Consider the following 19,856-nt stretch of genomic DNA (forward strand, 5'->3'; position numbering starts at 1 on the left):
CATATCCTGGCTAGGAGTCCTCAACCTCTGAGAGGTGGAGAAACGGGAACCCTCTTGCACTGTTGGTGGGAATACAAACTGGTGCAGCCACTCTGGAAAACAGTATGGAGATTCCTCAAAAAATTAAAAATAGAACTACCCTATGATCCAGCGAAAGCACTGCTAGGAATTTACCCAAGAGATACAGGAGTGCTGATGCATAGGGGCATATGTACCCCAATGTTTATAGCAGCACTTTCAACAATAGCCAAATTATGGAAGAGCTTAAATGTCCATCAACTGACAAATGGATAAAGAAGATGTGGTTTATATATACAATGGAATACTACTTGGCAATGAGAAAGAATGAAATCTGGCCATTTGCAGCAACATGGATGGAACTAGACGGTATTATGCTAAGTGAAATAAGTCAGTCAGAGAAAGACAGATACCATATGTTTTCACTCATATGTGGACCTTGAGAAATTTAACAGAAGACCATGAGGGAGGGGAAGGGGGAAAAAAAGTTACAGAGAGGGAGGGAGGCAAACCATAAGAGACTCTCAAATACTGAGAACAAACTGAGGGTTGATGGGGGGTGGGGGAGAGGGGAAAGTGGGTGATGGGCATTGAGGAGGGCACCTGTTGGGATGAGCCCTGGGTGTGGTATAGAAACCAATTTGCCAATAAATTATATTTATAAAAATAAAACAAGGAAAACAATACAAATAAATAAAATAAAATAATTTTTTTAAAAAGACCTACCCAAAGTCACATAATAAATGACAGTTATGTGGAACCCCAAACAGAACCCTGTGTTCTGACTTCCAGGGCAGAGTCTTGAAACTGCAGCTAACCCCACCCTCCTGAGCTCTGGGCCTGGACATGTCTGGGTGTGTGCATGCATAACCCTTGGGTGCTTGCATACAAGTCTACACATGCGATCACATGCACAAATGTGTACGTCAATGTGTCTAAACATCAGCACATGTGCCAGTGGATTTGTGAGAGTTGTCCATTCATTCCCTCCCTCCCTCCCTCCCCATTTTTTAACTCAGCTCCTACTACGTGTCAGGTCTCTGCTGCCACAATACCAACAGTCTAGGAGGGAGGCAGCCAGTGAACAAATAAACACAAATAAAAATGTAATTTGTGTGTGCATCTGTGTATAACAGCCCCAAGGGCTGGGTGCTATTATTCTTGCCATTTCATTGGGGAAACCGAGGCACCAAGAGGTTAAGTAACTTGCTCAGAGTCACAAAGCGATGCTTAATACGTGAAAAGGTATGTATCAGCAAGCATGCCCATATGAGTGCGACATGCACATATGCTCGTATTTGTGTGTGGATTCTTTTCCGCAGACATCCTCACATATTCCATAAATAAGATTTCCTGGTACCACAACACAGCATCCCAAAAACACACACATGCACACACACTTTCTTTTATTAGATGTTTATATTTTCAGTCATTTCCTAAAATTCTGTAGAGAAATAGGAGTGAAGGTCAGGGCCCACAGAGCTGAGTCGATCCAGATAAGCCCATACCACCTGTTTCCCTAGAGCAAGCCATGGCAGGAGCACTTTCACAGTTCATCATCCGTTATGAGGCTAAAATAGTCCTTCCCCTCCCAGCAAGTTAAATAAATTTCCCAAGCTATGAAGGATCAGTCCGTCCACACCCCTACTGGGAACACACTATACAAGATATCTGGCTAGGTCGCCTTCCCCATCTTACCGTGTCTCTAAAAATGGAGACACTGGTGCAAATACCTTGAAATTTTTTTACTCTTTTTTTAAGCACAAGATACCAACAGAAAGGATACAAGTCATAAGTATATAGCTCAAGGACGAATCCTCACGAAGTGAACAGACTTACGTAAACAGCACCATACCAGACCTCTGAAGCCCCTTAAGACTCCTCACTACCCACCCTCAAGCGGGGTAACCACAATTCAGAGTTTTTACCACCACAGATTGGTTTTGCCTGTTTATGTGCTTTAAGTCAATGGAATCATCTAGAATGTTCTGGCTTCTGGATGTGTCTGGCTTCTTCTCTCAACCTGGGGTTTGTGAGATTCACCCATATTATTGCATGCGGTTATAAACTGCTGGGTCTTCTATGCTGCATAATACTCCACCGTGTAAGAATATTCTGCGATCATTCACGTAGTCTACTGTGGACGGACATTTGAACTGTTTCCAGCTTTGTGCTTTTATGAAAAGTGCCACTATGGACATTCTTCTACGTGTCTTTGGGTGAACAGATGAACGTGTTCCTCTTGAGTGAGCACCTGGGAGCTGCATTCCTGGGTCACAGAGCTTCAGACACTGAGAAATGGTTTTCCAAAGTGGCTGTGCTAATTCACACAACAACGTGTGAGGGCACCGTTCCTCCACATTCTTGCCACCTTGGTACTTTCTGTCTTTTCCGTTTTCTACCTTTGGTGGTGGTGGGGAGTAGTTAATACATTTCAAAATGCTTCCTCACCCCTTCTGCCGTCAGGCTCACATTGCCATCCCTGGCAATTGTTAATGAGGCCAGCAGGACGCTTAGCACTAGCACTGCCCCGCATTTATGTACCGCACAGATATAGCCTCTAGCCACGACCCCCGTGCCCCTGAGGGCCACTCCAGCATAGGACACAGCCAGAAGCAGCCCAGATCAACCTCCAAGGCCTGTGCTGTTACAGAACACTCTATTTAAGGTTTTCTCAAGGGGGCTTCCAAGAAACGATCCCTCACAAAGCAAAGCCAGACTTCCTCAAGCCGCTCCTTCCCCATCTCCAAAGCCAACAGTCGTTCACACGGCCCACCTCCCCATCCTCGCCCCGCCTGACACACCTCCCCCTCAAGCACCCCAGCTCCCCCAGGTTCCTGGGAGCCACCCTCCCAATGGCTCAGTGCCCCTGGGTGCTTGTACAGACTGTGCCACGAGGCGCACAGGTGCATCTGAGCTGAGGGCTCCTGGGCTGGATTTGTGTTTACCTGAACCACCAACCTCGTCTTGTTCATTCCACCCCGGTCCTACGTAACACACATTCACAGAAAATTAGAGCTACTCAACATGTTCCCAGCTCCTTCACTAGTTCACTTTTCTTCTCTAAACTGTAAATTCTAAAAACAACAACAAAAACTTTACCAAGCTCCTATATAATCAGCACTGGCCAGGCTGGTTACCTTCTACCCACTTAACCAGTCCGCTCAACCAGCCTACACTTAACTAGTCTAACTAAACTAAACTAGTTAACTAAGCTACACCTATTTCTGGCTTTCTTAACCTGCAAGGAAGGGAGTCATACTCCCATTTTACAGAGATAGAAAGCAAGCCCAAGAGAGGCTAAGTAGTTTGGTCAAGGCCACACAGCAAGAACAAGGCAGAAGGAGGAGTCACGCACAGACCATAGGCCTGCCACTCACTCTCACCTGAGCCCCTTGTACTCCACACTGTCCAAGGAGGATGCCAGGCCCAGCATGGGCAACCACCTCACTCACACCTGGACTTTTGTTCCTCATCAGAGCCAGGGGCTTTGGGTATTTGAGACACAGAGAAATCGGCTGTCTGGACCACATGAAGGCCTTTTAATGTTAATGAGATGTGAATCAAGGAGGCTTAAATGGCCCAGCTGTTCCCTGGCACACTGGGCTGGAGGTCTAATGGAGGGGGCTGGGAAGGGATCACACACCTTCGGTGAGCTGGTAATTGCCAGGAAGCATCTACTGTTTTTGTTATTTGAGGGGGAACATTTCTTGGCACATTTTAAAAACAAGATAGTTCCAATATCATCTTTTCCATTTCAACCCTTAACATAATTTGATTTGTATTAGATAAAATAGCTGACAGGCTCCTTGCTGATATCTCTGATGCCGCATTGACTCCTGGGTTCACCACACACCCTAGGTGGATGACCTTGGGCAGGCTGTTTTATCTTCCTGAAAATCAGTTTTCTTCATCTGTAAGATGGATACTTTTTTTTTTAACATTTTATTTGTTTTTGAGACTGAGAGAGACAGAGCATGAACGGGGGAGGGGCAGAGAGAGAGGGAGACACAGAACCGGAAGCAGGCTCCAGGCTCTGAGCCATCAGCCCAGAGCCCGACGCGGGGCTCGAACTCACGGACCGCGAGATCGTGACCTGAGCTGAAGTCGGACGCTTAACCGACTGCGCCACCCAGGCGCCCCCGTAAGATGGATACTTTAATAGCACCTCATGCAACTGTCATTTGCCATGGATCAAACACTGTAATAAAAAGTCAGGGTATAAATACATTTTATTTACTTATTTCTCCCTGCATCACTCTGAGGAACTTCTAAAGACAAAATTGAGGTTCAGGAAAGCTGGATGATTTGTCCAAGGTCATCCAGTCATGAAACTTGAAGACCATAATTTGAGCCCAGGTCTGTCTGTCTTCTCATGTCATTACCCTTATAACCCATCCGACTACCAGCATCTGTTTACTGTCGCCAGTGGTGGGCTGGAACCCTGCTCAGAACCACTGAGCACCATCTCCAAGGGTCCCTTAGCATTGGTGCTATGTGGGAGAGGGGAGCTCTGGCTTGTTGGACAGACCAGTGTCCTTCCTAGAGACTCAAACAGGAGGTGGAGGAAACCAATCAGTTGGCTACAGATATAACCTAAGAGGTCTCTCAGAGACACCCATTCAGACTCTCATTCACAGACACAAAAAACAGGGCTCAGAGAGGACAAATGACCTACCCAAGAGCACACAGTGAAAGAGGCTGAAGGGGGCCAGAACCAGGCTCCTGACCCTCCAGAAGCTAAGAACCCTGCACCATTTTGGAAAGGTCTCACATCTGGCTCTCTGGCTCTCACATCTTGATGACAGGGTTAGCTTTCTTGTTTTTGTTTTTGTTTTTTTTAATGTTTATTTATTTTTGAAGGAGAGAGAGACAGCGTGTGAGTGGAGGGCGGGGGGGGGGGGAGGGCAGAGAGAGAGGGAGACACAGAATCGGAAGCAGGCTCCAAGCTCTGAGCTGTCAGCACAGAGCCCGACGCGGGGCTCAAACCCATAAACCGCGAGATCATGACCTGAGCTGAAGTCAGACGCTCAACCGACTGAGCCACCCAGACGCCCCCAGGGTTAGCTTTCATTTAGCAACAAACAAATGTGTTAAACCAGAGGGCTCTCCCACACTCCCCAGCAAAGACCCAGGCCCTATAGAACACATGCTGAGTTCAAGGTGGCTGAGAGTGGGAGACGGGTGCTGTTTTAAAGAAAATCCTTACATTTCCAACCCACTGCTGTTCCCTCCCCCAACCCATAAACTTCCTGCACCATCTTCATTGTTTCCATCCCATTTAGAGAGAGGGAACGTTTCCAGGGATTCAATTTCTCTCATAATAGTTGGAAGGAAACAAAACTATATGCTGTAAACATTCACCGCATTGTATGAAAAATATCTTTACTACAGGGGAGGTGTGGTAAACGCAGACCAAGATACCCCACCCCCAAGCCCGTTCCCTAACGCCTCTATGCCTGCGCCCTCAAATATTTAAACATCTCACAGCCAGGAATGCAGAGCTTTAAAGTGAATATATTTTTAGCCACTGGAATGCAAAATGAAGATCTGTGAGGTGTAAGTACCAACTCCTTCTCAGCGGTTTTCTCTCAATGAAAACAAGAGAGGCTCGTCCATTTTTCTAAGCACGTGTGTAGGACTGATGAGGGAAGGCTCATTAGTTCAGTCTGACATATACTCAATTCTCTCCATACACATAGGATGGGTTTTTTTTCCCCTCCTTGCATTTTATTCTCCAGCTGCGAAATGATATTAAATTTCATCAGATTTGAACAAAATCTATGGTCTTGAAACAGTTTCCTTCAAGGCCCCCTCATATTTATTCAGAATTCATGAATCATGTTCCGATAACACAACCATAATTATTTTTAAAGTGTAATGTTTGTGGCTTTAATAGGAAATGCTTGCAAAAGGCCTTTTCTCTTTGATTGTTTGTAATCTTAGCAGTAATCACTGCCGGTCCCTTCTCGGCACCACGGCCAGCGAAACACAATTTCATTTTAATATGAATCGCGAGCTCTTCACCCAGGTTTTAATTAAAGCAATAAAAGCCGTGTCTTCTCTGCCCTTTACCATGTACACAGATTCAGAGGCCAGAATCTTAGATTTGAACAGTGACAGGAGGGAGGCCTGCCTCAGGTGCATTTACTATCCGTGCATTTATTCCCAGCACATTGTTTGTTTGGTTGGTTCAAAAACACTCAACCACCTCCCTGTCTCTCTGCTCTGCAGTTTTCTCATCTGTAACATGGCATAGCAACAGTAGCTACCTGATAGAGTTCATGGAAAACATTTAGCTCCAGTGCCTGAGCCCACAGAAATGCACTACGAAAGCAGCAGCAGCAGCAGCAGCAGCAGCATGGGCTGGGAAAATCCCACAGACCATCTACCCTCATCATTCACGTGAGGAATAGGCTGGGAGAGATAACAACAGAGGTGAAGGAAACGGAGCAGACAGAACCCGGAACTCAGAGCTCTGGGCTTTCCCCCCATTCTGGGCATCCTACACCATCTCTTGCTGGAAGGAGGCTGGAGGCGTGACTGTGACCAGCTCTGGTCTTCTGGGTTCCTGGTTATACCATCGGCCCCCTCTAGGCCTATGCTTGATATAAGTGGTAAGCAAAACAGACCAGGCATCCCTGGGGATCTACGAAGGAAGCTGGCCGCACACACACACACTGGTGTGCAGACCCAACGGCAAGAATGTGCTTCACTCAAAGTCCTTGCGTGTCTGTTGTGTGCCGGGTGTGGTGCGAGGCACCGCAAGGCCTCATTTGGTAGCGTGGGAATCTTGGCCTTTAAGACAGAATTCCACTACCGCACTCGCTCTGCTGGAACGTTAGGAAGGGGTGCAAAAGAAGCAGCGGCAGGCAGGGCCCACCCGGGGCACTGCTCACACCTGGCAGTGCTGATGGTTGGTGGTGCTGACCGTGTTCCATGGGTCCTAGAGTTCCCCAGGGAGCACCTCAAACGTGAGCCCCCTGAACCTCTCGCCTCGCAAATTGTCCCTGGACCCACTGGGATTCCTACTCTAAGAATAAAAAATTCCCTACTTCCCCAGAGCTTCTTAGAACATGCCTTCTGCTCACTTCCTGCCTCCTCTGTGGATGAGCTGTCCATCCCCCACTGCTCACACATGTCAGGCTGGAAGGCAGGCTTGGCATCCTCCTCCCTCTCCACTGCCCCACCTGGACCACCATCCATGTTCCCCACAAATCCCACCCCACCCCACTCAGCTCCATCAGCATCCGGCCCCACGTGCTGCTCACACACCTCTGCTTGTCCCCCTACCCGACAGGCTCCCAGCCTTTGGCTCCGGGTGCCAGAGGCCTTCCCATCAACCCCACCTCGGCTTCATCCTGGGTCCCTCCAGCTCAGACACCATGCTGATGCTGGGCTTGCTCCACTCAGTGTCAGCTGCCCACTCTCCAGACACACCCAGGACCCCAGCAATGCCCACAGCTGCTTCTCTCAGGATCATCACCCACTTTGCACTCCATGACTAAGATGTCCTCACTGCCCAGGTCCCCCTTACCCAGCTTAGATTCCCCGGTCCTTCATTTCAGTCTCTCTTTTGCAAAAAAAAGCTTGAGTGTCCTTCTGGTACACCTGCCTGACAAATCCCCACTGTGGATCCACCCAACTGTCTGCACCCATAGCACCCGTGCCAAGAGCTCAGCCTCCCACAGGCCACACAGATGTCCCAGACCTTCTCTACCCCCGCACACCTCTGGCACCCTGACTCAGCGGGTGACCTGCCCACCAATCTCTTGGAGAAGACAGATGCTTTCAGGTGCAGCATCCTCTCTTCTGGGCAACCCTCTACAGAGACACACATTCTTTCCCACTTTGTCCCCACTCTTGGCTAGGGCCACAGCTTCCACCTCTTGGCAGGACCCGGCCCCTCCCACCTTCTCCCAAAACTTAAACCATCAATTAACTCTTCCCTCTCCTGAACGCCAAACTTTACCCTCTCTCTTGGATGCCTTCCATTGGCAAGGAAACATTCTAAAGACTCTCTTGTCTTCAAAAAAACAAAAAGTCCCTCCTTGGGAATGCAAGCTGGTACAGCCACTCTGGGAAATCGTATGGAGGTTCCTCAAAAAGCTAAAAATAGAACTACCCTACGACCCAGCAATTGCACTACTAGGCATTTATCCACAGGATACAGGTGTGCTGTTTCGAAGGGACATATGCACCCCCATGTTTACAGCAGCACTATCAACAATAGCCAAAGTATGGAAAGAGCCCAAATGTCCATCGATGGATGAATGGATAAAGAAGATGTGGTATATATATATACAATGCAATATTACTCAGCAATCAAAAAGAATGAAATCTTGCCATTTGCAACTACGTGGATGGAACCGGAGGGTATTATGCTAAGTGAAATTAGTCAGTCAGAGAAAGACAAAAATCATATGACTTCACTCGTATGAGGACTTTAAGAGACTTCACTCATATGAGGACTTTAAGAGACAAAACAGAGGAACATAAGGGAAGGGAAACAAAAATAACATAAAAACAAGGAGGGGGACAAAACAGAAGAGACTCATAAATATGGAGAACTGAGGGTTGCTGGAGGGGTGGTGGGAGGGGGGGGATGGGCTAAATGGGTAAGGGGCACTGGGGAATCTACTCCTGAAATCACTGTTGCACTATATGCTAACTAATTTGGATGTAAATTTTAAAAAATAAAAAATAAAACAAGTTTAAAAAAAAAGTCCCTCCTTTGGAGTCCTCATCCCATCGCCCTACGGCCCTTGCCCTGGTCCTGCACAGCCAGACTTCACATAAAAGCTGTCTACACACACTGTTTACATCCTTAATGCAGGCTCCCTTCTTCATCTACCCTGGGACCTGCATGAAGCCCACTACACATCAAAGCTGCCTTTTCTGAGATCCAGGATGACTTCTTGTTCTTAAAACTATTGGACGCATTTCAACTTTTATCCCAACCAATCCCTCAGAATCATTTGACCCTCTCCTTCTTGTTTACATTTTATTCAACTTTTTGAAATAATCATCCCTACAGTTAAAAACCCCTAAAATCTAAAAAGGTACAATGAAAAGTCTTTCCATCCCTGTCCACCCGCCCAATTTGCATCACTCATACACACACACACACACACACACACAAACATACACACAAATGTGAACACACACATATAGGTACACACACAATGTACAAAGCCACTGTTATTAGCTTCCAGAGTTACTTTAATTATATACAAGCACCTAGAAACACATTCTCAGTACCCTTTCTCACAAATGGTAACATACTGTACTTACTATTGGCCACCTTGCTTTTTTCAGTAAATAATGTATCTAAAGAACTTCTATATCTATTCACTTTCTTCTTTCTTTATAGCCATACAGTATTCCACTTGATAGATGTATGTAATTTATGGAACTACTCTCACATTGTTGCATATTTGGGTTGTTGCCAATATTTTGCCATTATGCCAATACCAAAAATGAGTAATCTTGAGGCCATCACTTCTCATATAAGCAAATATATCTGTGGGAAATACTTGCAAAAGGGAAATTGCCGGGTTAAAGGTCAGTGCACTTGTAATCTTGATAGATGTTGCCAATTTGCTCTCCACAGGGTTACACCAATTTACTCTGCCTTCAAGCAATGTACAAAGTGCCTCTTTCCCCACAGGGCTACAACAGAGTATATTACCAAATCTTTGGATTTTTGTCAAAGAGGTGGAAAATGGTAGTTTTGTTTCTCTTACGAATTTTAGCATCTTTTCATAAATGTAAGGTCCATTTGCATTTCCTGTTCTGTAAACTATTGGTTCATATCTCCCATCTGTTTTTCTACCAGGGTTTTGAATTGATTCCTGGGAACTCTATATATTTATATTGTGAGTTGAAAATAATTTTGCCCAATTTTTCATTTGTCTTTTGACTTTTTTAGCCATACAAAAGTTGTTTCACATTTTTATTTGTGGTCAAATATTTAAGTCTTTTCTTCTAAGACGTTGAGTCATAGAAATGTCTTTCCCACTCCAAAGCTGTAAAGTATACCTTAAAGGCTTTTTTTCTGGTGCCTTTATGGTTTCCATGAGTACATATAAATCTTTGATTTATTTAAAAGTTATCCTTTGACAGGGAAGAAGCTGTGGATCCAGCATCGTTTTTCCCCAGATTCCTGACCTCCATCTCAGAACACTGTGTGTGCCCTAGGCTTCTAAGCCTCCATGTTCTCCTCCTGTTTCTCTGGTCTACTTCTCAACCTATTTCACAGTCTTCTCCTCCACTTTGCTTTCAAATATTGGAGCTCAACATTTAAGACTCATTGGTCCTCTGCTCTTCTCTGTGGTTCTCACTATTCTCTTTCTGTCTTTGCAAATTTGATCCTCACCATGGGCTAAGAACTTCCAAGTTCACTTCCCTAGAAGTTCCAGACTTGCACAGCCTTGGACATCTCCCCTCGGAGGAGCGTCTCAAAAGTAACATGTCCAAGTCTGACCTTGTGAAACCTGCATCTCCCCAGGCCTTCTCCCACTCACAAAAATGCTACCACCATCTGGAAAGTGCACTATGCTTTACTCCTTCATTTCTCTCTCCCTCCTTTACTCCTTCATTTCTCTCTCCCTCTAGATCCATCCATTGTCAAGATGTACCAACTTTATTTCCAAAACAGATCTCAGATCCACCCACTTATTTCCATCTCCTCTGCTTCTACCACCATAGAGGACAACACCATCCTTCATTTACCCTCCCATGTGGTCTCTCTGTATCCACTCTTGCCATTGAGAGCTGTTAAAACCATTATTTGATCATGTTATTCAATATCAATCTCTCTTTCTCACTAACAAAGCCCAGTGACTTGCTTTGACTCATAGAATGTGATGAACGTAGTCATGTGCCAATTCTCTCCTCTCTCCTTTCCCTCCCTCTCTCTCTGTGTCTCTCTCTCTCTCTCTCACACACACACACACACACACACACACACACAATGTCCTTTCAATAATTCTTAGCATGAAGTCAGAAATCTTCAGCAGAAGTCATATTTACAGCCATGAGAGTGGAAAATTCTACCTACAGCCAGGAAGGGTGGACTGAAGAGGTGACATTTTCAGCACCCCTGGAAGAACAAATAGGCATTTGTTGGGTGAAAATGGCTAGGAGATTCCTATCAGAATCCATGCATACAAAGGCATAGAGCTATAAATGAGCATGAGAGGTGACCAGAGATTCGTCTGTGTAACCAAAGCATTATTTATGATAAGAAAACCATGGAAATAAGTCCCAGCTAGTTTTATGAAACACTGGTAGTTTATATACTATCTTAGGTTAGATTCCCTTGAAGTAGAGACTGAGATGGGGATTCCTATGACACTGGCATTCCTTTTGAGAAGTGACTCAGAGGGGACGGGAGGGAAGCAGGACAGAGCAGGGGAAGGAGCTAGGCGAGGAGGCCATGCCAGCTGAAGGTCCGTGGGGAGTTGTAGAAACTGCTCCCTGCTTGAGATGAGGACCTTCCTGGTCTTCTAGGCCATCCCCCACACCCCTCCCCGTTCACAGTTCCCATCTGGCAGAGGCCAATTCTCCAGAGAAGGGGCAGCTGTGAATAGTTACCAGCCAGCATTCACAACAGCTGGGTGAGGGGTGCCCCAGCCTGGTGACGGGAATCCACAACGCTCACACTGGGTACTTATAACACCCTCGGAGGCAGAAGTTACTTCTCCCATTTGACAGAAAGCTGACACAGCTTGCATAGGGTTAGAGTGGGCATCTGGCTGGGATGTCCAAGAGCTGGCTTTGAATCTAGGTCTGCTGAGCCCACGGCCCAGTTCTTTTCCTCTTCACCCTCATCCCAGGAAGAGGGAGACTCTTCCCAGCATCACATAACCAGGAAACATTATCCTTGTAACTCCTGACCAGGGTCTGCTCTCAACAGGGAGAAAAGCTGATCTCTACCAGGCCTTCCCCTCCCAGAAGCTGCTGATGAGCCAGAGCCAGGCCTGAGAAGTGCATCTCGATCTCAGACCACCCAGGCAGCTCTGGTGCAAAAGAAACACAGGGTCCAGGGAGGGGGAAAGGGGATACTGTATGAAAGCTAAGGCAGCCAGGCAGGAGTTTTGTGGAAACTTGCAAAAACCAAACAACACAGGATCCATTTGCAAAAGAAACTTCGAGCCCCTAAGAGCTGGTTTGAAAATTTTTAAAGGGGGCACAGCTGGCTGATATATACCCCATAGGAACCTGTGTCTCCAATCAAGTTTCTAAATAAAGAAGATGGTGTTTCAGGAACAGGTTACATTAAAGAGCAGGTTTTTTAACATGACGAAATTGTACGTTTGCTCAGAAAGCAAACGTCTCCCAGAAATGGCTTCCTGCCTATATCCAGAGCTTTGCACATAAGTGCCCAATAAACATTTGCTGAATAGGTGAAACTTACATTTAACTGTATTTATAAAATGCATTTTATGCCATTTAGAGTGTTTGTACTCTGAATCCGCTATTGGCGAGGAGACCCTCATTTTGCCCACATGTTTATGTCAGTCCCCCCATGACTAGGACCATATAATTCCTGCCGTTGGTGAGTACCACACCATGACAGGGTGTTCATGTATATATGAGAGTGTGTGGGTTCAGGAAAGCACTCCAGGGAAAAGACTGGATGAAAAAATTAAGAAGTAGGGGTCCTGGAGCCCCACCAAGCCACTGCGGGCTGCATGTCCTGAAGGGGCCTGCTGCTCTCCAGTAAAATCAGCACGAACGACATACCATGTTCCTTGTAGGTGGTAGTTTGTTAAAAGACCATGATACTTTTCAGCTCCTCCCATCAAACAGATGGGGTCTATTTCACCATTCCTTGAGTCTAGACTGGCTTTCTGACTTGCTTTGACCAATAGAATGTGCTAGATAGAAGTAGTCATGTGCCAGTTCCAAGCCTAGACCTCAAAAGGTCTGGCAGCTTCTGTTCTTGCTGCTCTGGGAACCCTTCTCCAACCACATGAACAACCTCAGGCTAGCCTGCCAGGGGGTGTGGAAGAGAAGTGAGTCTCCATACCAACCAGCCCACAGCTGACCTGGCGGCTTACAGCTGCCACTTACATGGGTCCTAGCCATGACCGGAAGAGCCATCCAGCTGAACCCAACCAACTGCCAACCCCTGGAACTATGAGCTAGACAAATGTTTGTTATTTTAAGATGCTGAGTTTTGACATGCTTTTTTTTAAAAATTTTTTTAATGTTTATTTATTTTTGAGAGAGAAAGAGAGAGACAGAGCATGAGCAGGGGAGGGGCAGAGAGAGAGGGAAACACAGAATCTGAAGCAGACTCCAGGCTCTGAGCTGTCAGCACGGAGCCTGGCGTGGGGCTTGAATCCACGAACTGAGAGATCATGACCTGAGTCAAAGTCGGACGCTCAACTGGAGGCACCCCAGTTTTGACATGTTTCTTATGCAGCAAAAGCCAACTGGCACAGTGTAAGAGTCTAGACTATAATTGCTAATCTGTTCACATCCAGGTTGGCTCATGGCACCAGGGGTACTTAGTTAATCACGGGGAATCCTGATGTTTTCTTTATAAAGTGCTAAGTTAAGGAGACTCTGAGTGACAGCACATGAGACTTAAAGGGATCCTTGGGGAATCCAACTACCTCATTTCACTGTCAGGGAAATTTAAGTCCAGAAAAGAGAAGGGGCCACATTTACCCATTACGCAAACCTTTCCTGAGTCCCTTCTACGTGCCAGGCTTTGTAACACATTGAGGGACACAACAGTGAACGACAGACTGGATCCTGCCCTCATGGAGGGCACAGTCTAATGTGGAAATCAGATGTTTACCAAGTCGTCACACAGATAAGATAAGCAGGCCATCATAAACAATGACAAATGCTATGAATTAACAGCACATGGTGCCACGAGAGAGAATCAAGGGGATGGGACCTAATCTGGATTTCAGGGTCACCAACAGCTTTCCGAGAAAGTGACATTTAGGCTGAAGCAAGTTGGTGGCAGGCGTTGAGTGGGAACAGAGTGTTCCACAGACACAGCAAAGTGATGTGTGGAGTTTTGAGCCCCAGCTGTCCCACTCCCTGGATGAGCCAGTCAATATCCTGAGGCTCAGCTTCCTCATCTATAAAATGGGATTAATGGCAACCTAGTAGTTCTCAAGACTGTTGTGAAATAACTAAGGAAAAGGCTTTGCAACCATGAGATGCTGGGTAGGCAGGTGAGGGTGCAGCTGTTAACAGCTTGTTGGGGCACTAATTTGCCCTGCATCTCCTCTCCAAAGGACTGCACTCCCCTGCCCAAGCCTGGAGCAGACACGGAGCCCCACCTTCCATTCTCACGGGGGGTATAGAGCCAACACTCTCCATCAGGGTTTGAGCCACACCGATCCCACCATGCTATGGCTCTGAGAGCCAGGGCTCAGCGTGTTAGCAAGATGCACCTGAAACACTGTGAAAGGGCTCAGATAAGATGTTCAGGAGGAAGCTCTGCTCTTTTGAGACAACCATGTTCCCAAGCTGATTATGGACAATTAAATGACTTCAGTGGTCTCTTCCAAAATGAGCATTTCCAGGACCTGGAGTCTTGCCCAGCAGAGTGTCTTTTAGGTTGGCACGAGTCAGTGCAATATAAAAGCTCTGCAGCAGCACTGTGATGCTCATGTGCTCACAGGCCAAAGAAGGGGCATGGCACGGTGGCCCCAGCACGCACACCTGCCATGGCAGGGGAGGGGGTTGCAGCACCCTGCAGCGGAGCTGAGAGTATCTTCCCTGACTGGCAGTGCGCCCCTAAGGGCAACAGGTCAATGCCTTACTCATGTGAGTCTGCCACTGGGCCTGTCACATAGGAGGGCACATAAATGTTTGTGAACTAATAGCATTCTGGCTCCCCAGCTAGAAAATGTGGGCCCAGCCACCCAATTTGGATGGCCACAACAATCACTGCTGCACAGAGGATGGAGGTCAGCTCCAGGGACAGGCTTGTCCTTCAGCTTGCCAAGTTCCTCTGCACCCTGAGCTGCTGCCACACTGCAGGCACCACTGCCTTAAGGAACCATCCTTCAGGTTGCCACAGTCTGCAGTGAGGACCTCCCCAGCATCCCAGTCTGCAGTGAGGACCCTCCCCAGCATCCCAGCCTGCAGTGAGGACCTCCCCAGCATCCAATCTTGCAGTGAATACCCTGCCTGGTGTCCCAGCCTGCAGTGAGGACCCTCCCTAGCATCCCAGTCTACAATGAGAACCCCCCAACATTACAATCTGCAGTGAGACCCTCCCCTATCCCAGTCTGTAGTGAGGACCCTCCCCTGAATCCCAGTCTGCAGTGGGGACCCACCCCAGCATCCCACTCTGCAATGAAGACCCTCCCCAGCATCCCAGCCTGTAGTGAGGATCCTCCCCAGCATCCCAATCTGTGAATACCCTGCCTGGTATTCCAGCCTGCAATGAGAACCCACCCTAGCATCCCAGTTTACAACGAGGAGCCCCCCCATAACATTCTAATCTGTAGTGAGGACCCTACCCTGTACTCCAGCCTACAGTGAGGACCCTCCCCAACATCCCAGCCTCCAGTGAGGACCCTCCCTCGCATCCCAGTCTACAGTGAGGACCACCCCCCCAACATTCCAATCTGTAGTGAGGACCCTCCCTGTATCCCAGTGTGCAGTGAGGACCCTCCCCAGCATCTCAGCCTGCAGTTAGAACCTCCCCAGCATTCCAGGCTGCAGTGAGGATGCTCCCAGATGAAAGAAAATTTAACTTCTGGAGACCAGACTCAGTGGAAATTCATATTCTAGCTGGCATCTGGGACTCCCAGAGAGCTAGGGACCAGGACAGCCTTGCCTAAGGATGACTCCGTTTCCTTCAAGAGCAGGGAGGACTGCAGAGGAAGTCTCTGCTCTCCTCCCTGTGTACCACACCCCGCGATCCGCCCCCCAGTGGCACTAGACAACTCTAGGTGGGCAGGAGAACTCTGTGTGCCTTTTCATGGGTGTGTGTGCCTCTGTGCCAGTGTATGTCCCATGGGTGCTGCGTCGCAGCAAGAGGCCTCACTACAGCTGAAAATTTCTCCTCTGTGCACCGGGAATGTGGGTCACACCTTTTGAGTTTTACCAAGTTTTCAAAGGTGCTCACTTTAAGCCAACAGTAGCCAGGTCAGTCATCTATAGAAAATACTGTAGTCCCAGTTGGACTGTCCCTTTTAAGGGGACTCTTGATATTAATCATTGTGAGAGAGGACAGTAGTGGGCTATGCCCCGCTGCTCTGCACCATCCCAGCCCCACCCTGGAGCAGCTGAGCTCCAGCCAGCTCCAGGCTGGACCCCCACACAGGGAGGGTGGAGCACCCACCTGGCTGGTCGATAGCAGCTCTGGGTTCCCGTCACTCATCCCCACGTAGGCACTGTCACCATCAAACTGGAACAGAGAAAGAGAGAGAAGCGGGTCTGAGTAAAGTTTTCAAGAAGGCCCCTGGAGAAGCCCAAGTAGGTCAGGGGACTGAACACACTGAGGGGCAAGGTCTGTCTGTGGGGCCTAGAGAAGCAAAGTTCCAGCCCAAGATGCTCAAATCCCATTTCAGCAGGATTCCCTCTGGGGTGAAACGAGCAGCCCCTGTCCTGTGGCCCCTGTGGGCTTGGATTAGCACCATTAATCACAGTTAGGATGAAGAGAGGAAAACCCTTCTGCCCTGTCCATAGATGCAGCCGCTGTTCCTTGTCAGATACTGAGCTCCCCTTCCCTCGAAGTATGCAAATATCTCTCTTGGTCAAAATGACATCAGACTATCAGCTAGAGCTAGAATTCCACATGATGGAGAGAGGCTGAGGTCTTCAGAGCCCTGGGGGTCATGACACTTCCCCCAGACATGCCCTCCAGGTCTTACCATCCTAAGAAGCTTTGCCCCCCTCACATTTGCCCTTCAGGCCACCCGTGTTCACAGGCAGAGAGGACTGTGGTAGAGACCACACACAGAAACTGCAATCCTGTGTTCTGAGAAGCTGCCGACTCTGGATTCAGGAAGATCTCCCTGCAGTAGGAGGAAGATATAGTGGGAGAAGTATGGGCTTTGGGGCCACTGGCTGTTTCCCCTGATGCGTGATCTTGAGTAGGGGTCTGAACTTCTGAGGCCCCTCATCTGTTTAATGAGGATAATGACAGTAGTCTCCTCTCCATGGGGTGCTTCACGGAAACATGTGGAGCACTTAGCTCATTTCCAGTAAGTTCTCTTCCATTGAGATAGGTGTCTTGGATCAGGTTCCCTAAATTTAGAGCCTAAGACCAGGATTCAAATGCATGTGATTTTTGAGAAGTGCTCTTTAGGAAACTATGAGGGAGGGAAGGAAGCAGGACAGGGCAGTGGAAGTAGCTAAGCAAAGATACAATCTCAGCTGGAGGCCTGCTGTAGCCTGATCCCGGGGGGGGGGGGGGGGGGTGGGGGGGGGCATGAATTGCACCACGGAGTTAAGTCAGTCACTGGCTGTGGGCTGCCCTTAGGGGACAGGGGAAGGCATAATCTTCTGAACAGGGCAGCCCCCATTTGGCCAAGGACAGTTCCCCAGAGAATTGTGCCAGCTGTGAGCCATTTGCAGCCAGTGTTCCTGGCAGATGGGAGATTGCTGTGCAGGCTAGTAAAGGGATCCTGTGTTCTGGGTGGGGCCCCAATGGCAGCTGGCCATTTTATTTTAATTGAAAATTTAATTGTTTTATTAGGTTATATTCACATGGTTCAAAATTTCCAAAGCACAAAAAGCAACAGAGTGAAAAGTCTGCTTCCCACCCCACCTCCCAGCCATCCAACGCTCCTCTCCAGAGGCTACCACTGTACCTACAAGCTTCCTTTATATCCTTTCAGAGATGGTCCACATATATACATGTTAGAGCAGTTTCTTTCACATAAATGGCAACATACTATACACACTGTTTTGCACCTCATTTTTATCCTAGCAACACATCTTGGGAACTCGTTTATATCAGAACATAATTCTGTCTTCTGGTACCTAGTATTCCATAGTAGGGATGTAACAGATATATTTAACTAGGTGAGCTCACGGGCAATTGAGCTGTTTCTAGTCTTTCCCTATTCCAGCAGTGCGCTCACGAATCATTTCGCATGGGTGTGAGTTTATCTGTAGGATTAGTTTGAATAATAATAACAGGTCCAACTGTGTGTGCATTTGTAATTTTGATAGGCATCGCCAAGCACCTTCATGGAGACTGTAAAAATCGACCCTCCCACAATCGCGCACAAGATGTCTGGACCCTTGTCACTCAGAGAGGCCTTCCTCAACAACTGGCTCTGATGCCAGTCTCCTACCTGTGTGGGTCCTGCGAGCGCACCAGCACTATCCTTCCCAATTCCCTTGCCCTGCTCTACCTCATTCTTTGCTCCATAGACCCTTTTACTTTCTAGCGTTCTATATCATTTACTTATTTACCATGCTCGTGGCTTATAGTAGATTCCCCCTATTAAAACTGAGGCTCTCAAAGGTCAGGGATCTTAGTCTTGCTACCTCCTAAGCACCTAGAATAGTGCCTGGCACAAAGCAGAAAGTCAATTATTGCTTGTTGAATGAATGAATGAATGAAGCAACCACTGCACCATTCATATTGTCTTTTCCTAGTGCAGTCTCCCCATCGAGGCAGTAGGATTAATGACTATTCCCAAATGTCTTCCCGGCATAGGGATGGGCAGAGTCCCTCAGTGACTGCGGGATTAACAGAAGAAAAGGCTGAAGCATGCCTAGAGCCCCAAATGCAGGGCTCCATCCACCACATTGCACCTTGAGCTCACACTTCAAGGCCCTGCTCAGAAATCACCTCCTCAGGAGGCCTGCCATGCTCTCGCCTCCTCTGGCTGTCTCTCTTACAATACAGATTGTCTCCACATCTGTCTTCCGCCCCAGAGTGGGAGCAGCATGGAGGCTAGGACTGTGTCCGGTCATCTCCAAACCCCAAGCACCTGGAACACGCTGGCATCAGAAGGGACTAAGCTCTTGGGTACTTTCTGATGTGTCACCATGGCCATTTGTTACTTTGATAAAAGTAGAACGTTTTTAAAAACCACACGTAATTTATAAGTATGTCTTAAAAGAAAGAATGACTAGAAATGGAGGGGGACTAGAGTTTAATCAGATATCTGAAACATTTATAAAGCAACAGTAATCAAACAGTATGGCAGAGGTTAAAAATACAGGAACATGTATCAAAGAAGCAAGGGAAAGCTGTCCCCCCCAAAGCCCGAGAAACAGCCCAGTTATTAACTGCTGACTACAACGGAATCACCGCAAAAGGAGGAACCCGTCTGCTCTCCCCAATGCACACAACAGGCGCTCAACAAATATTTGGTTAATGAATGAATATGCTTGGTACTGAGCAAAATACTTTCCATAAAAGATCTTATTCCATCCTCAGAACAACCCAGTGAAAGCAGGTATTATTTTCCCTGTTTAAAACCAAGGAAACAGGTTGGAAGGATTAGCAGCTGCCTCAAAATTGCACACTTAGTGACAAGCTGGGCTTCACAGCTTCTTGACAGCTTCTTCACAGCTTCTTGTCTGCTTCTTTGGTTTGGTTTCTCCCACTAGGCTGGAAGCTCCTCAAGAGGGGGGATCAAGGCTTTGCTGCACCCCGCTATGGAACCAATCATTAGCCTGGGCCTGGCACCTACTAGGTGGCACACAATAAGTATGTGTTAGTGGTTCAGGGAGGGAGGCATTATCTGCAGTGAGCCGTGGGGAATGGCTCTGGGGACATGAGGAGAGAAAACCCTGGATTTTGATGTGTGTATGCTGGAGGATGCAAGGGGGTTGGCCCGTGGACCACATCAGGTCACCAGAGCCTGCCTCTAGGGGGTTATTCA

General features: G+C 47.6%; 1 protein-coding gene across 4 annotated transcripts in view; it reads right to left on the minus strand.

Moving 5' to 3' along the window:
* TOX2 (TOX high mobility group box family member 2) overlaps positions 1–19,856 on the minus strand; it is a 169,786-nt gene that overhangs the window by 67,487 nt on the left and 82,443 nt on the right. For 3 of the 4 annotated variants that reach the window (XM_042980355.1, XM_042980353.1, XM_042980351.1), the window contains exon 2: positions 16,349–16,414. The exons of the other annotated variant lie outside the window; for it this stretch is intronic. In XM_042980355.1, the coding sequence (XP_042836289.1) occupies positions 16,349–16,387 (39 nt within the window). In that variant the 5' untranslated portion in view covers positions 16,388–16,414. The remainder of the gene's footprint in view (positions 1–16,348; positions 16,415–19,856) is intronic. 4 annotated transcript variants of the gene reach the window in all.

This window comes from Panthera tigris, chromosome A3, assembly GCF_018350195.1.
Source record: "Panthera tigris isolate Pti1 chromosome A3, P.tigris_Pti1_mat1.1, whole genome shotgun sequence".
NCBI lineage: Eukaryota > Metazoa > Chordata > Mammalia > Carnivora > Felidae > Panthera > Panthera tigris.